A 20559-nucleotide genomic window follows, 5' to 3' on the forward strand; every position below is an offset into this window, starting at 1 on the left:
CAATATCACCTAAATCCTTCATCCATTTAGCTCGGAGGGCGGTCAGCCCATCCAATCCAGAGGAGGGAGGAGTACGAAGACGAGACCCTCCCGCGAGAAGGCAAAGTGCGAATCATCTTGTAAACAGGGGATTCAGAGAGTTGTGGAGCAGAGCCCCGCCACTGCGCCGTCAGAGCATGCCGGAGCTGTAAATAACGAAAAAAATAACGTCTAGGAATATCAAATGTAGTAGACAGATACTCAAAGCTATGGAGCACCCTATCCTGATAAAGTTGCCCCACAGCAGACACCTCATACGAAATCCATACAGAGCTACCCTCCAATCCAAAAAGCTCGGAAAAATGTATATTGTTCCAAAGAGGAGAGCAAGGATCCACAGTGGAGTCTCCCACAGAACTCTCTTTTAGTAGTGTAATAATAATTTATAAGGGAGACCTGAATCAAGCCTCTCGTGCATTTAACAGGCTGTTTCTTCTTTGCAAGGAAATTCGTGTGAAGTCAAATTATTGTAACATAGAATTTCCTCTTGAAAATATCAAAGTTTATAACAATGTTTGTGTACATACCTCCCAACCATCCCACATTTGGAGGGCTGTCTCACTGGCTTGGAAATGGGTGACTGTGTCCTGGTTTCAGTAGCGGATCTTGCCACGGGCAAGCAGTACTTTTGCCCGGGGCGCCGCCTTCCGGAGGGCGCTGGCGCCATCCGGAGGGCGCCGCACCATGGCAAGATCCGCCACTGCTGTGCCCTCCGCTGCCCGCTGTGTCCCCCCGGCTCCTGCGGCTCTGGTCCCGTGAAGGGAACTAGACGCGTAGCGTCTAGTTTCCCTTCGCAAAGAGGACCATTACTGAGCGGTGCGCGATGACGTCATCACGCACCGCACAGCAAAGGTCCTCTCTGAGAAGGGAACTAGACCCTACGCGTCTAGTTTCCCTTCGCGGAGAGGACCTTTTGCTGTGCGGTGCGCGATGACGTCATCACGCACCGCTCAGCATTTAAGCGGCGCTTCTGCTGAACAGGGGGCGTGACTGGCCACGCCCCCTGTAGTAAGCCACACCCCCATTCCCTGCCCGGGGCGCCGAGGGCATTCGAACCGGCCCTGCCTGGTTTGCAGGGTGGGGCATGTTGCATTACAGCACACTGGAGGTAGGGGTCTCCGTGGCAACTGGGTAATGGTAATGAGAAAAGGTCTGCTGCACAATTTATAAAGTACAGTTACTCTTTTGAAATTAATGAACGCATACCAATAATTATTTGTAAGTTTACATTTACAGCTAAAAGATGTTTTGTATCTTAGTTTTCTTAATAGCCTTTTTATATTTTCAGCAGCCCATCAAGAATCTTAAGGAAAGAAGAAGTTAGCTTGTATGAAATTGGAGGAAATATTGGTAAGTACAGTATTTGTACAGTATTTTGGCCTTTTTTTTTTTAAATCAATTATCTCTGAGGAATAATTGCTGAGGATATCAATACTTGGGCATGGGAATCATTCAGTTTCATATTTACAAAAGCCACAGCAGCTAGTGATTTATCATATTATTTTTATGTCTGTACAGTGTGTGAAACACAATGCTTTAGTACAGTTAGACATAGGTCTCATGTTTATCATAGATTATATGTCTGTATACATATCTAGGCTAAATTCTCTACTGTAATACTGACACAATACTGGACAGTTAAATTCCCTGGTTTTCTCTTTATTTCTTCAGTAGGATTCAGTATGAATTGCCATCATACGGGATCCTGGCAGTCATAATGCCGACGCCAGGATCTCGATCAGTGTAAGACTGACAGGGGTGAGTGTGGGTTGTTTTCCCCTCTCGCCTACCCTCTAACTCTAACCCTAAGGGTTAGGCTGTAACCTCCAAGGTAAAAGGAAAGTTTTCTTTGCGATCGCAGAGAAAACAAAGAGAAAGAAGACCTTATCTTTTTCTGGGGCACGCTTTATGAAATGATTGTTGAAATTAAGAATATATCTTTATTAATCAATATTAAAAATCTAGGTTTTAACACAATTTAATCTTATCAAGCATACTGAATTGCCAAATATCAAGCGAAGATCTGAATATGGATATCCGTATCCGGTTATCCCTTACACCAATTAGCCTACCAATAGGTCTATTGGGGGATATAGTCACTCTGTCATCACCACCAAAAATTGCCAAAAAATCAAAAAATTATATAATGTTGGAGTTTGTGCACCGGCGACCACCGGCGTTCGTAGGACCGGAAGTCGGAGCCGTCTCGGAGCGAAAGTGACGTACATTTTGCTTTCCTAAGCTTGTTCACAGGCGACTGTACGTCACTTCCGCTTCGGGACGGCTCCGACAATTATGATAATGAGCAAATGCAGGAGGGATAACAACGATATATAATTCTTAGTGGTTATTGCTTGTTTTGCTCATAGATAGGAGCTTCTTTGGATCAGTATATGACAATAATTTTATCTAACAACATTGTCATCAGTTTGTGGATATTTTGAATTATGACCAAATGAATTCCAACAGTACAGTGGTGTGGAATAGGATTATATTAACAAAGAATAGTGTTTGTGAACAATAGTGGTGCGAGTTAAAGCCATATGCAATCAGTCCTACTCATATACATAATTGTGAGAGGACAACCATATGATCTGTTTTATGGAATTTATGAACAGACCACAACACAAGGGAGTACATACAAACTCCAACATTATATAATTTTTTTATTTTTGTGCAATTTTTGGTGGTGATGACAGAGTGACTATATCCCCAACAGACCTATTGGTAGGCTAATTGGTGTAAGGGATAACCGGATACGGATATCCATATTCAGATCTTCGCTTGATATTTGGCAATTCAGTATGCTTGATAAGATTAAATTGTGTTAAAGCCTAGATTTTTAATATTGATTAATAAAGATTTATTCTTAATTTCAACAATCATTTCGTAAAGCGTGCCCCAGAAAAAGATAAGGTCTTCTTTCTCTTTGTTTTCTCTGCGATTGCAGAGAAAACTTTCCCTTTTATTATAGTCTTTTGGACTGAATATCTGGGTGCACCGCCAACCAAGTGCTCAATTTAATTAGATGGTGATAGAGCCTAATGTTGGTTAACTAATATTTAATTTAAGGCGATTTGTTTCTCCAGTGCTGTTTCCAAACCCCCCCCCCCCTTTTCCTGTAACCTCTAAGGGATAGAATGTTCCCACAGCTTAACCCTAACTTTCCACCTTAGTGCCTGACCATAACTAGCCTCCGAAGGAGCCTAAACCTAACCCAACCCCCCTTCCCTGCAGCCTGATCCTATTCATCTATATATGTATTATGGTGAGTGAGCTTACTATGGTGAGTGCTGGGCTCTCTGATTTTTAGTATAACAGGTTTTAGTGATATCCAAGCTTCAGCACAGATGGTTAAATCAAAATAACTGTCACCTAATTAAGGGGGACATTTACTAAGCAGTGATAGGAGCGGAGAAGTGAGCCGGTGGAGAAGTTACCTCTGGCAACCAATCAGCACTGAACTAACATCTATAATTTGCATACTGTAGAGTTATACAGAGCTGCTGATTGGTTGATGGGGCAACTTCTCCACTGGCTCACTTTTCTGCTCTTATCACTGCTTAGTAAATGTCCCCATTAGTCACCTGTGCTCAAGCATGGATATCACTAAAACCTGGACTGTTAGTGTGCCTTGAGGACCAAGCTTGGGAATGCTTGCTCTAATGGTTAGGCAAACCAATGTGAGGGCTGACCACAACCCGACTGGAGACTGGCCACAACCCTAAACATGGGCCCTTACCATCGCATTCCCCGGTGGGCCCTTCATGCCCCATTCTGACAATGATTATGCATATACATCACTTTGTGTGTATACACTGTAGGGGCGGGGCGTAATGAAGTCTGACTTCAGCGGCCGTGCGGGATGCCGGATGAACTCTGATGTTTTTTAAAAGGACAATGTCTGCTTTATAGAAAAAATACAGCTTTATTACTAACGTAGCATACAGGTGGATGACTTTTCGGTCATGTTTAATACCTTTGTAGAGACAACAAACAGCATCATCTTAGTCAAAGCTCCATGAGAAGTGGATTCACTCAGCATGGTTTAGATCAGGCATGCCAAACTCAAAATTCCAACTGAGCTTAATTATCAAGGTCCAAGTCTAGTGTGGACCGCAAGAAAGATATATATATATATATATATATATATATATACACATATATACATACAGCTGGAGGTCCGGCTCTCCCGTCAATAGTAGTTATGCGCTGGGTGCCTGAATGAGGAAGCAACAGCAAGTGGATGGTACGGCACTCCAAGCGTCTCAATAAATCAAATTCAAACCAACATTCCCTATGTTGGTTTGAATTTGATTTATTGAGACGCTTGGAGTGCCGTACCATCCACTTGCTGTTGCTATATATATATATATATATATATATATATATATAATATAAAATGTGTGTGTGTGTGTATATATATGTGTGTGGTATATATATGTGTGTGTGTGTGTATATATGTATGTGTGTGTGTGTGTGTGTATATATATATATATATATATATATATATATATAATGACAGATCGAGTGTCCCTTATCCAAAATGCTTGGTACCAGAAGCATTTTGGATAACGGATTATTCAGAATTTTGGAATATTAATTTTTTTTTGCCATGACTATAAAGCCAGATACAAGTAATGCCCCCAGTACTGTGCCCCTTCCACCCTCACCCAATCACCCTGCAATCAGCAATCAGGGTCACATCCCGCCGACGAAGTTGCCAGGGACACCGGTGGGTTGCCAAGAGCGGGGCCGGGCATTATAAAAGGCCAGGCAGGTGAGCAGAGCTACACCGTGCTGCAGGTGAGACGCCAGAACAAGAGGTGATGGAGTCGCTCCCCCACTCACTGTTCTTGCTGGCCGTGCTGGGGGGTTGTCCTGCTGGCCAGTGCTGGGAGCTTCCTCCTCAGCCTGCAGCCCCACTCCTCTCCTACCTCTCCACTGCTGTCCAGAGCCTGTTCTTGTGTGCGGTGCTGCCGCCGCCACTGGGGCTGTTGGGGTTGCAGCTGCTAAGCCAGCCCCTTGTCATCCTATGGATCCTGGATGATGTGCGCTACATCCTGGAGCGGGGCCAGAGCTGGGCGGACACCGCTAACCTGTTCAGCGTCCTGGACCAATTCCCTACCAACTGGCTGCTTAAGGACCCCTGGCCGTAAAAGGATGTAGTAGGGGCCGCATGCGGCCCGCAGACTGTGCGTTTTGACATCCCTGGTATAGATAATATGTAATAACTAACAACACTCCCTGCCCCAGCGGAGGCAAGTATAATACCAGAGATCCACTTACTTATTTTTCTGCTAAAATATCTTTTTGCCATACTTACATCGGTCTGATTGGTGATCATTTACTTATTAATGCTGTATAATACCAGCTTTATAAAATAAATATTTATATTTGTGACATTTGTAAACTTTTTTTAACTAATGATTTTGGTTACTCTAGGGGAACGCTGTCTTGAAGATACAACATATATGAAAGATCTTTCTCAACTCAATCCCAATGCTGAATGGGTTATAAAACCGAAGCCCAAAGAATAAAAATTTGGCATAATGTTCAAAATGTGCATAATACAGTATATAGAAGTCATTAATTATTGACATCATATATAATAATTGTAATAATGTGTTGCCTGGAATAGCATTCTCTGCTTATATGTTATATAGAGAAAATGGCTAACTTTTTGCCAACATTTAACCTATCCATTGGTAGTAATTGCCTAAACCAGATGCCTTAACTATATTGGCTTTCTTAAATATGGCAAATTTTGTATCTTAAAGCATGAATTAAAATGAAATCTATGAATATCTAAACCAGTCCAACTAGTATATTGAAAGAGTGGTAGCTATTTTTTCAGAATTGTTTAATCTATGTTGGATAATGTTATTTTTTATTAATGTTCATCACGAATATACTTGTTTTCTCGTTTGAAAATAAAATAATGACTAAATCTAATTTGCATTAAATTAAGTAAATGAAGGAACATTGCAGCAAGTATGTATATATGTTTTGTTTGTATATAAAAATAATTTTGTTATAAATGTATTTATGAGTCTGTTTTAGGGATCTGTGGTTGTTTAAAATAAGGCGAAACCAAACCTTATTTACATTTTTATTTTTTATTTTACCCTTTGTGCTCCTTTTTTGTATACTGTACAGGGCTTACACCTTACCAGCTTGTTAATGTGTTTACTTGTGCTCATTAATTTTTAATATGGCTGTTCAATTAAAAGAAACCTGATAGCCGTAATTCACTTATGTAGAATAAACTGCAAAAATGTGTTTGATTTGAACCACTCCTGTTAGCACTACTGCTACTAAAAATGCATTTTGAAAAATGTTAAATAATAGCAGATTCCATAACACAGGGGTTTTTTTTTTACAGGGTTTTTGTTTTCTTACAGTTGTACTAGCAACATTTTAAATGAGGACATTAATTTTCTATGTTGCAGACGTGTTATTTTTTCAATATATGTTTTTAATTTGGTACAATTTTGTTAATCTATTAAAATTCTTACATGTAAATGTTTAAATTAAGGATCTCTCTTAATAGGATCAGCAGGTTCAAATGTTTGCCACAGTAAAGGTTGTGTTAATCAACTAATTAAATATATATACTGTAAAGAAAAGTAAAATTACTTGATTTGTCTACATTCAGTCTTAAAACCGCAATGTCCTTTCACCTATTCTAAGTAAAATGAAGAAGAGTTCATTTTGTGTTGTATTATTTTATTTGTCACTTTGTACATAAAATACATACTGCAAACTATTTTTGTTTTCTGTTTTTGAATTTCATTGTTATGTACTAACTACTGCTCTTCAGTCCACAGTTCTAGTACATGGTTGTATAATAACCATGTTGCACATCATTAACCTACAGTATCTACAAAAAAGGTTTGTTACTGGTTCAGTAGATGTTGGTTCCTGTATATTTTCCTTTCCATGGTCACTATAAAACGCTATGCATGGAAAGAGGTGGACTCTATTTCTACCTTTCCTGAAAATCTCTGTGATGTTATCGCTGGGGAGGGAAAGGACCTGGGCCTAATAAGATTCTGCCCTTTCTGTAAGAACATAGATCATATATTCATATAAATAAAGTGTAATTAGCACTGTATAATTAGAGCCTATTTATGATTAAAGTCTTTTTTTATATATAATGTACGTGAAATTTTAGAAGGCAAAGGAAGAAAGCAGGATTTCTTTTTGACGTCCCTGTTGTACAGTATGTGCTAGGATGATGATGTTTAAACTCATATTTGCTAACAATAAAAGTTGATTACAAAAGGCATATGTACTGTACAAGAAAACATTTTTTTTTTTTAAGAAAAAACACTAAATATGTCAGGATAAAGTAATAAGATTTACCTTGATATATTTAGGGTTTTTCATGAAAAATTTTTTTTTTCTCTGGTACCTATATCCTCCCTACTCTCATTTTACATATTATGAAAACAATGACAGCTTAGTTTTAACTTTATAATCATGTCCCCACAAAGGTGTAATACTTCCTCTGCCTTCTAATTGGGGTACACACATGTAGAAAGATGTGTGCTAAGCGACTTGCACAGAATGCTCAGCACACAACGCAATGTGTGCTGAGTGAGTGGGATGGGGGGACGCACATGAGCAATCTAACTTGATTTGGCCTGCATGTACACTAAGCACATGTGTACATGTACACCAATCTAGAGTCAGTGATAGCGCCGTGCATCACTATCGCTATGTGGCATACACACGGAGAGATGCGTACTTCATTTCTAAGCAATCTAGTCAGATTGCTTAGAATTTATGCACACATCGCTACATGTGTATGGGGGCTATTCAATTAGCTGCCAACCCCTTCCCTTCCCCAGGGATATTCAATTGTCCCCAATGCTGGCAGTCATCAGGGATTTTTTTCACGTGCCTGAGGCAGGGGAAAAAAAATCCTGAGACCTGGTATCCTTAGCCAAATAGGCTTTATGATGTATTTTATTAAACCAGTCTATAGCAGTATTCCAACGGTACAGCCTCTTGTCTTTCTACACTTTGCTCTGTAAATAGCTTAATCCACATTGGGAACTTTTCCGCAGCATACAGTCATATAGATAACTTTATGGGGGTAAATCCACTATTTTTCTGGTGACACTTTAGCCGATTACAGCGCTCATGTACCTGTTACTGGTAGTATGGTGGATCCCCCGTCTCTGCCGTCCTCGTTCCCCTCTGATAATGTCAGCCGCCTCCCAGAGCCGCGGTGATCCGTCGTTCTACACAGCTGGCAGTCTGTGGAACGCACTGCTCTGGCTTCCGGTTTCGCGGTTTCCGGCTTCCGGTGACGTTAGCCGGCGTGTGTGTGTGGTCCGTAGAAGATTCGGGCTCGTACTTGCTGTAGAACAGTGGTGCAGCTTCCAACGCGTTTCCCCCCTTAGGGGCTTCGTCAGGGATAGCTGCTTCCAAAATGTAGTCCTCTTTTAAAGGTTACATTAATTGATCCTAATTCCACCGACACGCAGGGGCTGGAGGTCGTGCTGGGGGTGGGGGTGAATTGGTTCATTACAGAGTGGACTATATCCATTGAATGAACTTATCATTTTTTTATTTAATTTTATGCTTATTAAACTATTTTTTAACTTGATATTAAATGTTATTTTCAGTCTGACATCAGTCTTTGTCTTTAAATGTTGCGCCAAGAATTCTGCATGTAATTAATTCCAACCAGTGAGGGTACTGGTTTAATCTACGGCTGCATCATTTTGTTTGTCACTCTTGTCATACTTTCTTCCTCCTTTTTTCTTTTTCTATTCTATCTGTCTTTCTGTAGAGGAGTTAGCGCAGACAATACCATACTCCAAGTCGAAAAAAAATCCTCTCTAACCAGCCCTATCAGCTCTGTTTTTTTTTTTTTTTAAACACATAGTGCCAGATGCATCATCGCTTGGAAAGTGATAAAATGGAGACTGAAAAAGTACAAGCAAATCAGATCCTAACTGCCATTTTTCAAACACAGCCTGTGACGTGAAAGTAAGGACCTGATTGGCTGGTAAATTATCACTCTCTATTTTATCACTTTCTAAGCGTTGATGCATCTAGCCAATAGTCTGGGAACTTCGTATTTTTGCCCAAAATTGCATTAGCGAGAAAAAAAAGTCAAACAATTTTGAAGCTAATAAAAACAAAAACAAAACCCTAAATGTTTGTGCATTTGACTCCTGGTGAGTACCTCCCACATAATTATTTGGGGATTTTATCTCCATGAGGAATTTCAGTTGCTCTTTTCTTTGGAATTACACTTTTTTACAAATTCTCATTATGATAGAAAAATATACTTATGGTAAAAACTAACATAAATGAACACATTACATAAATCTAATGCAAAGTCTCTTCACTGAGCTCTACATGAAATCACAGGAGTCTTTAGTGCTGATATCACTGAGTCATGACCTCCTCTACTCTTTGTATTTACACTTACTTGGAAGAATAAAATATATGCAATCATCAAAGTTGTTTGTGATCACTTTTTTATCCCATTCTTTTCCTTTTCAGACTAGATCAAATCATACTTGCCTACTCACCCGGAATGGCCAGGAGGCTCCCGAAAATCGGGTGACCCTCCCGGACCCCCGTAAGAGCAGGCAAGTCTCCCGATATTTAATGTCCCCTTGCTGTCTGGCTGCCAGGGCCGGATTAAATGTGAGAGCGTCCCTTGGCACAACATTAGCACCTCCCCCCCTCCCTTGCCTAATTGTATTCCTTTTATTGATTGGCTATAAGCTCTCATTTGATGATAGACCATTTTATAGATTAATAAAAAATGCTGCTATGACATTTTTTTTATATCTAATTTATATATACATATTTAGCCATTTTCGAAGTATGGCAGCTTACAGGGGCAGTATGTGCATGTCCTTCCCATTTACACTCCATTCAAGATGGCATATGGTACAGTACAGTGGAAATATTTAGCAGTTACTGTTACATATCAGGCTGACAGTACCAACACATGTATCATGTTCCTAATGGAAAATATGCCACTGGGCAGCACACCCAAAAACATCAAAATGCATAGTACACAGTATAAATAAATTCCTCTAAGCTAATGCACCAGCACATCCAATTATATGCCAAAAAATGCAAAGTGTATCAATTAGTGGAAGAGCATTGCATAATCCAAGACTAAATGCTAAACAGTAGTTACAGGAATGACTGCATAATATGATGATACCTATCAACAGCATGTCAGGGTGGTGACAAAAGGCAAAAAACTGGTCATCCTGAAAGTGGAGATGTGAGAAAGTGGTGGGAATTGTTCAATATTGGATGAACAAACAAGCATGGTGAACACTGACCGGGACACCCATCACTTGTCGAAATTTTAGGTGGGAGGTTTTGATTTATCCACTCTATAGTCTGGACATTGCTCCAAGTGATTTTCATCTTTTCACAAAGCTCAAAGAGTTCCTGGGCCAAAAACGTTTTGGAAATGATGATGAGTTGAAGCTTTGCTGTCAACAACTGGACTAGAGGCAGCTGAGTACAACAAAGGTAATCTGAAGCTCGTGGACAGATTTGATAAATGCTTAAATGAAGGAGATGATTATGTGGAGAAATAGACTAAAGTGCTCTGTTTAAAAAACATTGATGATAACTTTCAACACATTGCTTTCTGCACATTCAAGAATCGAATGACACTCCTCCCTTCAGTTGGAGGGATTTGTATTGTAGGGTTCATTTTAATAACACGCAACATGATCAAAAACAACCATAGCCACATGCCACTTTTAGACCACTTAGAAAACAGGTAAGGTAGACCACTTGACTGACTTAGGGAGGGAGAATGACCCTGCGCGTCAGGAATGTGCAAATGGTCTTTATTTTCTGGATTACGCTCAAAATAAATGACGTAGTAGACACCTAAAATAGATTTGTGTTTTTTGGCTGCAGGTCAAATGTGAGAGTTGATTGATGAGTTATTGCATATCCCTGTACAAGTCGCTTAGATGTTACTAAAAAGTCTCCTATATGGGAATAAAAAATATGCGTAGAGAATCTGTGGACAAGTGGAAAATAACACACATTTATTGCACCACTGCTAACTTGGCAAAATCTGTAATAAAATACATGTACTGTAATGTGTTAGGTTATAGAATAATTCTAACAATATATTTGTGAGATTACACGGATTGTCTATGTAGGCAAGGATTAGCAGGATTATGCAGATTACTATTTTCCCCATTAAAAAATATAATCATAATATTTTACCAATAGAGTGTACAGTTTGCACTGGAAAAAAATTAGACTTAGAGAAAAACTTTTTATTTTATAGTTTCTCAATGTGGTTCACATAATTTTTTTTCTTTTTCTTCTTTTCTTAGCTGAGACACCCATGGTCCTGATGGCATTGTTGGACAGTGGTGCCAAGAGGGGAGGGGCAGGGGGCACTAATTACCAGGGGCCCAGGCCCGATGGAGTGGCCAAGTGGGGGCCCAGGTCCCCCTTTCTCCCTTACCTGAGAGTAGTAGCTGCATCTCCGCAACCCAGGGTGGTGCCTAGAATACAGTTTTTCTGTATTTTTTTGCTAAAGGTGCATGGCCACTCCTCCAGTGATTAGGCCACACCCCCTGAAAAGTATCTGGGCTCAACCAAGCTCTCTACTGCCCTGTTGTTGGAATGGTATATTGCACAAAATAATCTCAGCGGACACTGATGAACATGCTCATTCCTACAGTATGTTTACGTTTATCTCTTTACTGTAGTTTTTTGTTAAGCTTCCTGTTTAGTTGTGACCATTTTTTAATTCTCTGAAGAGTGGTGAAGATGCTGAAATCTTTTCTACCCTCCCTGTGAATCCTGACTTCCAAACCGACAGGTCATAATAACAGTCCCATGCATGCAATTCTACATGTCATTTTATCTCACATTTTCTGCTGAGTCATATACCAAAAGGAATTCAAACAAATGCGCTGCCTATGATAAATGCTGCCCACCAATAACACAGGAATCTTCACAAAAATTCCAAGAACTGTATATGTACAAATGAAAGAGTGGTTAACAGTATGGTGCAAAAATCATATGATGAAATAAGGCAATCGAATTACCTTACAAGAATAAAGGATCTGAGAGTTCTGTATCCTTATCCCGCTTTTCTGTATTTCATCCAGAGGAACAAGTTCTTATCTCGGGGCAAGAGAAAAGATCATTGGGGGTAATTCTGAGTTGATTGCAGTAGGAACTTTGTTAGCAGTTGGGCAAAATCATGTGCACTGCAGGGGAGGCAGATATAACATGTGCAGTGAGAGAGTTAGATTTGGGTGGGGTGAGTTCAATCTGCAATCTAAATTGCAGTGTAAAAATCAAGCAGCCAGTATTTACCCTGCACAGAAACAAAATAACCCACCCAAATCTAACTCTCACTGCAAATGTTATATCTGCCCCCCCCTGCAGTGCACATGGTTTTGCCCAACTGCTTAAAAATTTCCTGCTGCGATCAACTTGGAATTACCCCCATTGTGTAGACCATTTTCACAAAGGACAAAAGAATTTATTCTCACAGAACACTCTCAATAAACAAAGGTTAAAAAGCATGTGACCACACCGTTGTGGATAGGAGTGAGGTGCTTGCATCAGATATCATCAGTTACCCTCCAAAGATGTCATCAGGAAAAACACGAAGTTCTGGATACGACCAGTGTGAAAGGGGTTCGATGTTCCAGACAAGTCCACCTTCAGTCCAAAGAATCACCACTTGCTTTAAGCTCTACAGATTGCCTACAGTACGTTCAAGATGTCTCCAATATGCAGGATAAATGCGACACTGTATTGTGGGGAAGAGTCAGTTGGAAGAACTGGGGAGTGTATTCTTTCTGCATTTTGAGTACAGCAGGTGTGAGTTATTAACACAGGTTTGTGTTAATGGATTAAATTAATTATTAATAATATTCCACAATGTATGATTCAGCCACATGCATAAATCATGCCTTCTGTTTCTTAAGATGCAGGTTTCAGTAAGCAGTCTATAATTCGACATTTACAATGTCTGCACCAGAATGTCTATGATGTCGATATGATTAAAATGTCTACATAAATGTCAACATGGACAGAATGTTGATATATGAAATGTCGACATTGGGAAAATTCTATATTAGCATTTAGAGGTCAGGCTCACCATAAACCGACAATATCGTCATTCTGACTAGGTCTACATTTCAGATTCTAAATGCTTAGAAAAGAAAAAGACTCTTGTAGGGAAGCACTCTAAATCAGAGGAACTGTAAAATTATCAAATTACAGTTAAGAGCATAAAGATTGAATTAGGGTATAAAATAAAGGGAGTCCAAAAAATCTATATAGCTAACAGGCAAAAATGTAGGTTGAAGTAAACAATTGATAGCTACTAGCTATAGTAAAAGAGCCGGATCACAGTATATGGTGGGCACTAATAAGCCACAGTGATGCCAATATTTGATAAAATGGCCATCATATATCCCGCACAGAGTCCCATTTGGGAAAAATTGCAGGGACAGTGATTGTGACTGCTCCTAAGTTAAGCACAGTGAGTCTCTCAGACACACAATCAGTGTTAAAAGCAGACATATATATAATACTCTTAATAAATAATTTGTGGTAGCATACTGCTATTTGGCACTGTATTATATCTGCTATTCTGCTGCAAACTTAGAATACCTCATCCCGTTTGTTTATATGTTGATGCTTATTCGTTCAGTGTGATTAGACAACCCTGGTAATAACTGTCAACCGTTATCAGGTTTTTTGCTATTATAGGGTTATTTCTTCTGATTGGGCATTCTGACTTGTTTCTCAATATAGTGTTGGTTAGCTATCACAATAGCTGATACAGGCTTTATTAGGATTAATTGAGAAATTATTAAACCAGTTGTTCAGCAGTAGCCCTAAACAGCATAAGAAGTGCACAGCAATCACTGTATACCACAGTTTAATCCATAAGAAGGAACCTATGCTCCACATAGTCTTTCCTGAAAAGGAATGAGGTCTCTTTTCAATAAGTGCACACTATTCCTTAGGACAATGAGGTCTACTTGATCTTGTTTTCAAGAGCATGCTGCATGTTGTGTGAATTATACCATATGAGTCCTGCAATGCACAAGTAACAGGACCACTGGTACCGACCAGGAAGGAAGCTATTGGGGTCACCATTCTTTGGAATTTACTGCCTAGTGTTCCCGGACCAGGACTGGACTTTGTTTTAGCAGAACAGCTGTGAATACCATCGACAGAAATACCACGAATCCTCCACATTCAATGAGGACACCGCGATGCAGTGAGGATCCGCAAGTGTGAACTTTTATATGAGTCAATTTCAAGGGACTATACCTCCAGCGGACAAATGTGGTAAATAACTTTACTTATGGACTGCGCTGTCAGCCCTGTGCCAACAAGTCACCTATCTGCTACCCGGTCTTTATTAAACAGGAACGGATCACACAGAAAAGGCAGTTATTAATGTGACCCTTTTTAGTATAGTGATATTACTTTTTGTTTTATTTATGTGGAGGCTTATGTCAGTTAAGCGATTTTATGGTCTATTAAATTTATTTAAAATACAAATAGATGACCAGTATTACCCAAAATGGGAAAGAGAGATGGAAATCAACTGACGCAGTATGATCCGGATATCACAATGTCATATGTTCCCCTCAATGGATACGCTGGTTAGGACATCAATAAAACACTGTATCAACACGTTTCGACACTCGGCGGCGTCTTTATCAAGATTAGACAGTGTATATAACACTGACGTGCAGCCTCTCATGTATGGTCAGCTGTATTTTAAATAATACAGCTGACGGCCCTAATTGGCCTCCCTTTCTTAATTTTATATTCATCCTATGAGTGATACCTACCCTCATCATATGGTCTAAGGAGAAAAACAGCATCCTCAGTAAAGAAACCTTTATGGGTGTTTTACTACATATATACAAGTAAGCATACATGTAAGAATCAGTTGTCACTTCTTTGCTATATCACTTTGGGTGAACCTATAAGAAGGTGGACGTCTGATCTCTTCTGGGACCGCTTTTTTCACCACCTAGCTTTTCCTCTACACAGTGGAAAGAATTTTTGTCTCATATACAGTATTACACTATGTTGTGTTATATTTTGTGTTGCATGTCACATCATCATCGGTGTGAGGATCATCCAAGTGAAGGGATATTTGGAGCGCAGAAAGTAAGACCGTACCTTTTTTTTGCTACACCTAATTGACATAGATTGTATTATTCTAATTACTGGTGCAGTTTCCCCCACAACTTCTTTGCTATGTCTACATTTTATCAGTGTTGACATGATGAAGTTGTTGATATGTTTACTGTCGACATTGACTATGTAGACATGGTCCAAGTTGACAAAATATACCGAACCCACAGGTTTTTTAATATAAGAGCAATTCAAAACACAGTGTTACTAAGTGCCATCATCAAGATGTACTCTTGATGCAGCCAGAGTATAGGTGATGCAATCATCATCATCAGGCTGATGATAACATCTGTATATTGTTAATTTTATTAACAAATAAAAATAATTATTTATTCACATTACACAAATAAATATCAACACCAATGCTATAATATTGTGCGGATCTTACTAAATACATAAAAAAAATTACAATGTATGTATAACCATAGTCATCTGCTAATGTGAGGTCATAGAAATTGATATACAGTAGCCTTACTCATGTTGACGCAATGCTCACGATATTCAGGAGACTTCAAGCCCAATCACTGAAGTCTATGTAGAAAAATTGAAGCCTAAAAGTTAGTTGGTGCCAATGATCAAACATCAATTTTTAAAGTAATTTGCTTTGTACAATTACCAATATGGTTTGGATGAGATTAACTAGAAATAAAAATTTGTCTTATATCAATTAAAAATATGAGATTAAAAAAAATCTCTAGCTAACTACTGTCATTCCTGCAAACAATAGGAGAGAGAAGACAGTTCTGGGGCACTCTTGATTGTAAATGTGCGTGTATATATTAAAACATAAATTTTAATAAAGGCTTTAAAATATTGTGTCACAGACTATCATTTTTCCCCCCCTTCTGAGAACAATTAATAACAATTACAAATGTAATATTACAGTATATGTCTATACAAATATTACCGTACATAATATTACATTTGTAATTGTTATTCTTTTACATAATATTACATTTGTAATATTAATAATAATAATTACATATTACATTTGTTATTATTATTAATATTCTAATCTATAGATGGTACTAAGTACACTCCAAGCTACAACAAATGTATTTGGATGGTCGTAATATAAATGTACATTATTTCTGACTGATGAAACTGCCTAATTAAAAGCATTGAAACGTCATTTTCCAGTTATGCTGCCTTAAGAGTCATAGTAACATAGTAACATAGTATCTAAGGTTGAAAAAAGAAAATTGTCCATCGAGTTCAACCTATTTGTGGTCTCCTATGCATGATTATTTTGTAGAAAAATTTGACTGAAGTTGATGACTGCCGTTACGTTTTACCCCTCTTTTTTATAATAACCATAGTGCGTGACTATGCCCCGTAACCCTGGATATCCTTATCCATTAGGAATTTATCTAACCCATTCTTAAAGGTGTTGACTGAGTCTGCCATTACAACTCCCTCAGGCAGGGAATTCCAAACACGTATTGTCCTTACCGTAAAAAAGCCTTTACGCCGTATTGTGCGGAATCTCCTCTCCTCTAACCTGAGTGAGTGTCCACGATTTCTCTGTGTTGATCTAACCAAAAACAGGTCCTGCGCAAGATCTGTATAATGTCCCCTTATATATTTGTAAATGTTGATCATGTCCCCTCTTAATCTCCTCTTTTCCAGTGTAAACATGCCTAGTCTTGCAAGCCTTTCCTCGTATTCCAGTGTCTCCATACCCTTAATTAGTTTGGTCGCCCACCTTTGAACCTTTTCTAGCTCCAGGATATCCTTTTTGTAGTAAGGTGCCCAGAATTGTACACAGTATTCAAGGTGTGACCTCACAAGTGATTTATATAACGGGAGTATAATACTCTCGTCCCTAGCATCAATTCCCCGTTTTATGCATGCTAATATCTTATTTTTTTGCTGCAGTCCTACTTTGGGTACTACTGCTTAGTTTGCTATCTATGAGGACACCTAAGTCCTTTTCCAGTACAGAATCCTTTAATTTTACCCCATTTAGTAGGTAGGTGTTATTTTTGTTCTTGTTACCACAGTGCATTACCTTACACTTGTCTGTATTGAAGCGCATTCTCCATTTCGCTGCCCAAGCTTCTAATTTAACTAAGTCGTTCTGAAGCGACTCAGCATCCCCCTCATTTATAACTTTACACAATTTGGTATCATCTGCAAAAATTGACACCATGCTCTCTAGACCTTCTGTTAGGTCGTTAATGAAAATATTGAACAATAGCGGTCCTAATACTGAGCCTTGCGGCACACCACTTAGCACTTCAGTCCAAGTTGAAAAATATCCATTAACCACAACGCGCTGCACCCTATTATCTAACCAGTTTTTGACCCAAGTGCATATTGTGCTTCCTAGCCCTGATTCTTGTAGCTTGTAGATAAGTCTCATGTGTGGTACAGTGTCGAATGCTTTGGCAAAATCTAAAAAGATTACATCCACCTCTTTACCCTGATCTAGGTTTGCGCTTACTGTTTCGTAAAAGCCAAGTAAGTTGGTTTGACAGGATCTGTCCTTCATAAACCCATGTTGATTCCTTTTAATGACCTTATTGGCTTCAAGAAACTTCTGAATACTATCTCTTAGAATACCTTCCAATACTTTCCCCACTATAGATGTAAGACTAACTGGTCTATAATTACCTGGTTCAGCTTTACTTCCCTTTTTGAATATAGGCACTACTTCCGCTATATGACAGTCTTTGGGAACCATACCTGATATTACTGAATCCTTAAATATCAAAAATAGCGGTTTTGCAAGTTCGGAATGAAGCCCCATTAGAACCCTTTGGTGAATACCATCGGGACCTGGTGACTTATTAATCTTTAAATGTTTTAATCGGTCACAGACTACTTCCTCGCATAAATAAGTACCTATCAGTGGGATATTCTCATTATTAAGATTGTGTTAGTCCCTGAATTGGGTCCTCTCTAGTAAATACTGTTGAAAAAAACTAATTTAGTGTGTCCGCTATGTCATTATCATTTTTGCTTAAGACTCCCAACTTGTCTTTTAAAGGGCCTATACTCTCCAGTCTGTTTTTACAGTCTCTATTCTGACACTAGGGAGCACCTCCAACCACATATGTTATCCCCCATTAAATTAGGGGACTTATATGTAATTATGTTGGTTTTCTAAATACTAACTACATGCAAATTAAAGTTTTTGTGCAGGATCGCCTTTGGTTCTAATACTAATCTGTCATTCCTAAAAACTGATAATGAACATGCCTCTAACTGCCATTCTGCCATGTCTTCCTAGATGTCCCAGTGCTTCCTGAAACAATATGATAGACTGAACTCAATGTTTTCCTCACTTCCAGGTTCCCTGTGCCCTCTTCTCTATGCTGACATCACATTCTCCTTTGTAATATGTGTCAGCTGCCTCATCATCTTAGATTCTGCCCTCCTCTCCTCAGATGCCGGCCATCCCACAGCCCTGCCACTTCCCCTATCAGGGGGTGACTGAGCCAATGGACAAATGCAGTGGCATAACTAGAGCTTGGATACCCCTGGCAAACTCTCAAGATGGGCCTCCTATGTGATTTCTATAAACCCTTAGGCCTACATGTGCAGCTGCAGCTCTTTACTGTAGGTACCACTGAAACCAAACAGTGAAGCAGCAGATGAGGAGGAACTCCCAAGGTATAGACGCACCAAAGGACTGCTGCAGGGGTACCTGCAGGGACTCCTTCCACCACAGACAGACCCTAATGACAGAGGACAAATAAGTGGCAGACAGCAGGAGGTCAAGCGTGTTCAGCAGGCAACAACATCAGCGTAGTCATGGCAGATGATGATCCAGCAGTCCAGAAATCCTTTGCGTGGCTTCGGACCTATCCAGATGCTGGATCTCTGTGGGCCCCCTTTACTTTGTGGTCCCTGGACATTTGCCAGTCCCTGTACCATGTAGCTATACCACTGGGCAGATGGCAGCCTAGAGGTGATGGTGGGTATGTTTTTATTATAAAATTGCATCAAATTATACATATATACATTTTTACAATAAATAAATTAAAAATAAAAATACATAATCAACAAAGAAAATCTTGCAATGATGTCATAAATAATTATCTCTAATGACCACAGGACTTTCTCCATTTATTTCTGTGGTATTTCCACACCAAGTCAAAAAAAAAAAAAGTCTGTTTACTCAAAGGAGTCCCCTCTTATAACCTTTCAACCATCATCTTCCTGTCCCTTATCTTATAGAAAGCCCAGACAAACTCAAACTAACACCCATTCATACTCTACACCACCAAATATCCCTCCCCATTCGCACCCAACCATACTCCATTGACTCTCCCACACAGTCCCAAACATCCCTCACTCAAACCAGGACTACCGACATTTAACAAGAAAGAACAAGAGATTTTTGTAGCCCTTCAGATGCATGTAAACCATTTCACAAAACAACCATGCCAAATCTAAAGCCAGATTCTAGTGAAAGAAAGCTTAGTTAAAGGCTGAAGAGAGGAAAGTCATCCGCCACCCAATAAGGGGGCTTCAACTGGCACCACAAACGGGACCAGTTGACAATGTCTAACCGCCCCCTCTCCAACTCCATCATCCATGTCACCTCATGCAGAATTAAAGCCACCACATCTCTACAGGGAAGGACTTTGCCTCTTAGAAATACCAGACAATGTGCACTCCATATGTGATACCTGACTGCTAAACTAACTAAAAAAATAGTGCCCAACTCAAAAGCCTCATACCATTTGAATGTCCCATAAACCCATTCCAGGTAACTAAGCCCCGATAGGCAAGGGAAACCTAAAGCTTTTGAAACCTCCTCATAAATTTCTATGTTAAAGGGACACTGCAGCAAGAAGTGGTCCATGGTCTCTTCTTCTCCCAGACATTCCTCCCACGGGCACCTGCATTCACGGAAACTTCTAAATCTTAAATTTTTTCCAACATAGAGCTTCCTCTGAAAGGAGAGCCAGGTAATGTCCCTGAATTTTAGCAGAATTCTCTTTGAATTGATCAGTGAGATTCCCTCTGAACAAACATCACCTGGACAATCCCTCAAGGCTAGCAGAACATGAAAATAGGTTTGCAAGGTCCTCTTTTTCAACTCTCTCCTCCTGAGGTCTCTTAGCTCTCCCACTCCCAAGCCACACTGCCTTATTACCTCCAGGCACTGAATCACGTAGATCGGGAGGTAGCCCTTTCCAGCCCGAAGACTTTTCAAACGACCTCCATCCAGCCATGCTCCAAAAAAAGGGGACCCCCATTTCCTAAAACCAGCTACCCACCGAGGGGGGGGGGTCCCTAAAAAGAGACCTCCAAAATTAATTTTCAAAAAGGTTGTTATGAAGAAGACCA

The 20559-nt window shown here is 39.5% G+C and overlaps 1 protein-coding gene across 2 annotated transcripts in view; it reads left to right on the plus strand.

Moving 5' to 3' along the window:
* Positions 1–6808, plus strand: part of ARHGAP18 (Rho GTPase activating protein 18) — a 235451-nt gene extending 228643 nt beyond the window's left edge. The window contains exons 14-15 of one of the 2 annotated variants that reach the window (XM_063917328.1): positions 1331–1389; positions 5485–6808. In XM_063917328.1, the coding sequence (XP_063773398.1) occupies positions 1331–1389; positions 5485–5579 (154 nt within the window). In that variant the 3' untranslated portion in view covers positions 5580–6808. Of the gene's footprint in view, positions 1–1327; positions 1390–5484 lie in introns of both variants that reach the window. The other variant, XM_063917327.1, reaches the window with a different exon arrangement.
* Positions 6809–20559: the final 13751 nt, after the last annotated feature.

The sequence above is a fragment of the Pseudophryne corroboree genome, chromosome 4 (genome assembly GCF_028390025.1).
Source record: "Pseudophryne corroboree isolate aPseCor3 chromosome 4, aPseCor3.hap2, whole genome shotgun sequence".
NCBI lineage: Eukaryota > Metazoa > Chordata > Amphibia > Anura > Myobatrachidae > Pseudophryne > Pseudophryne corroboree.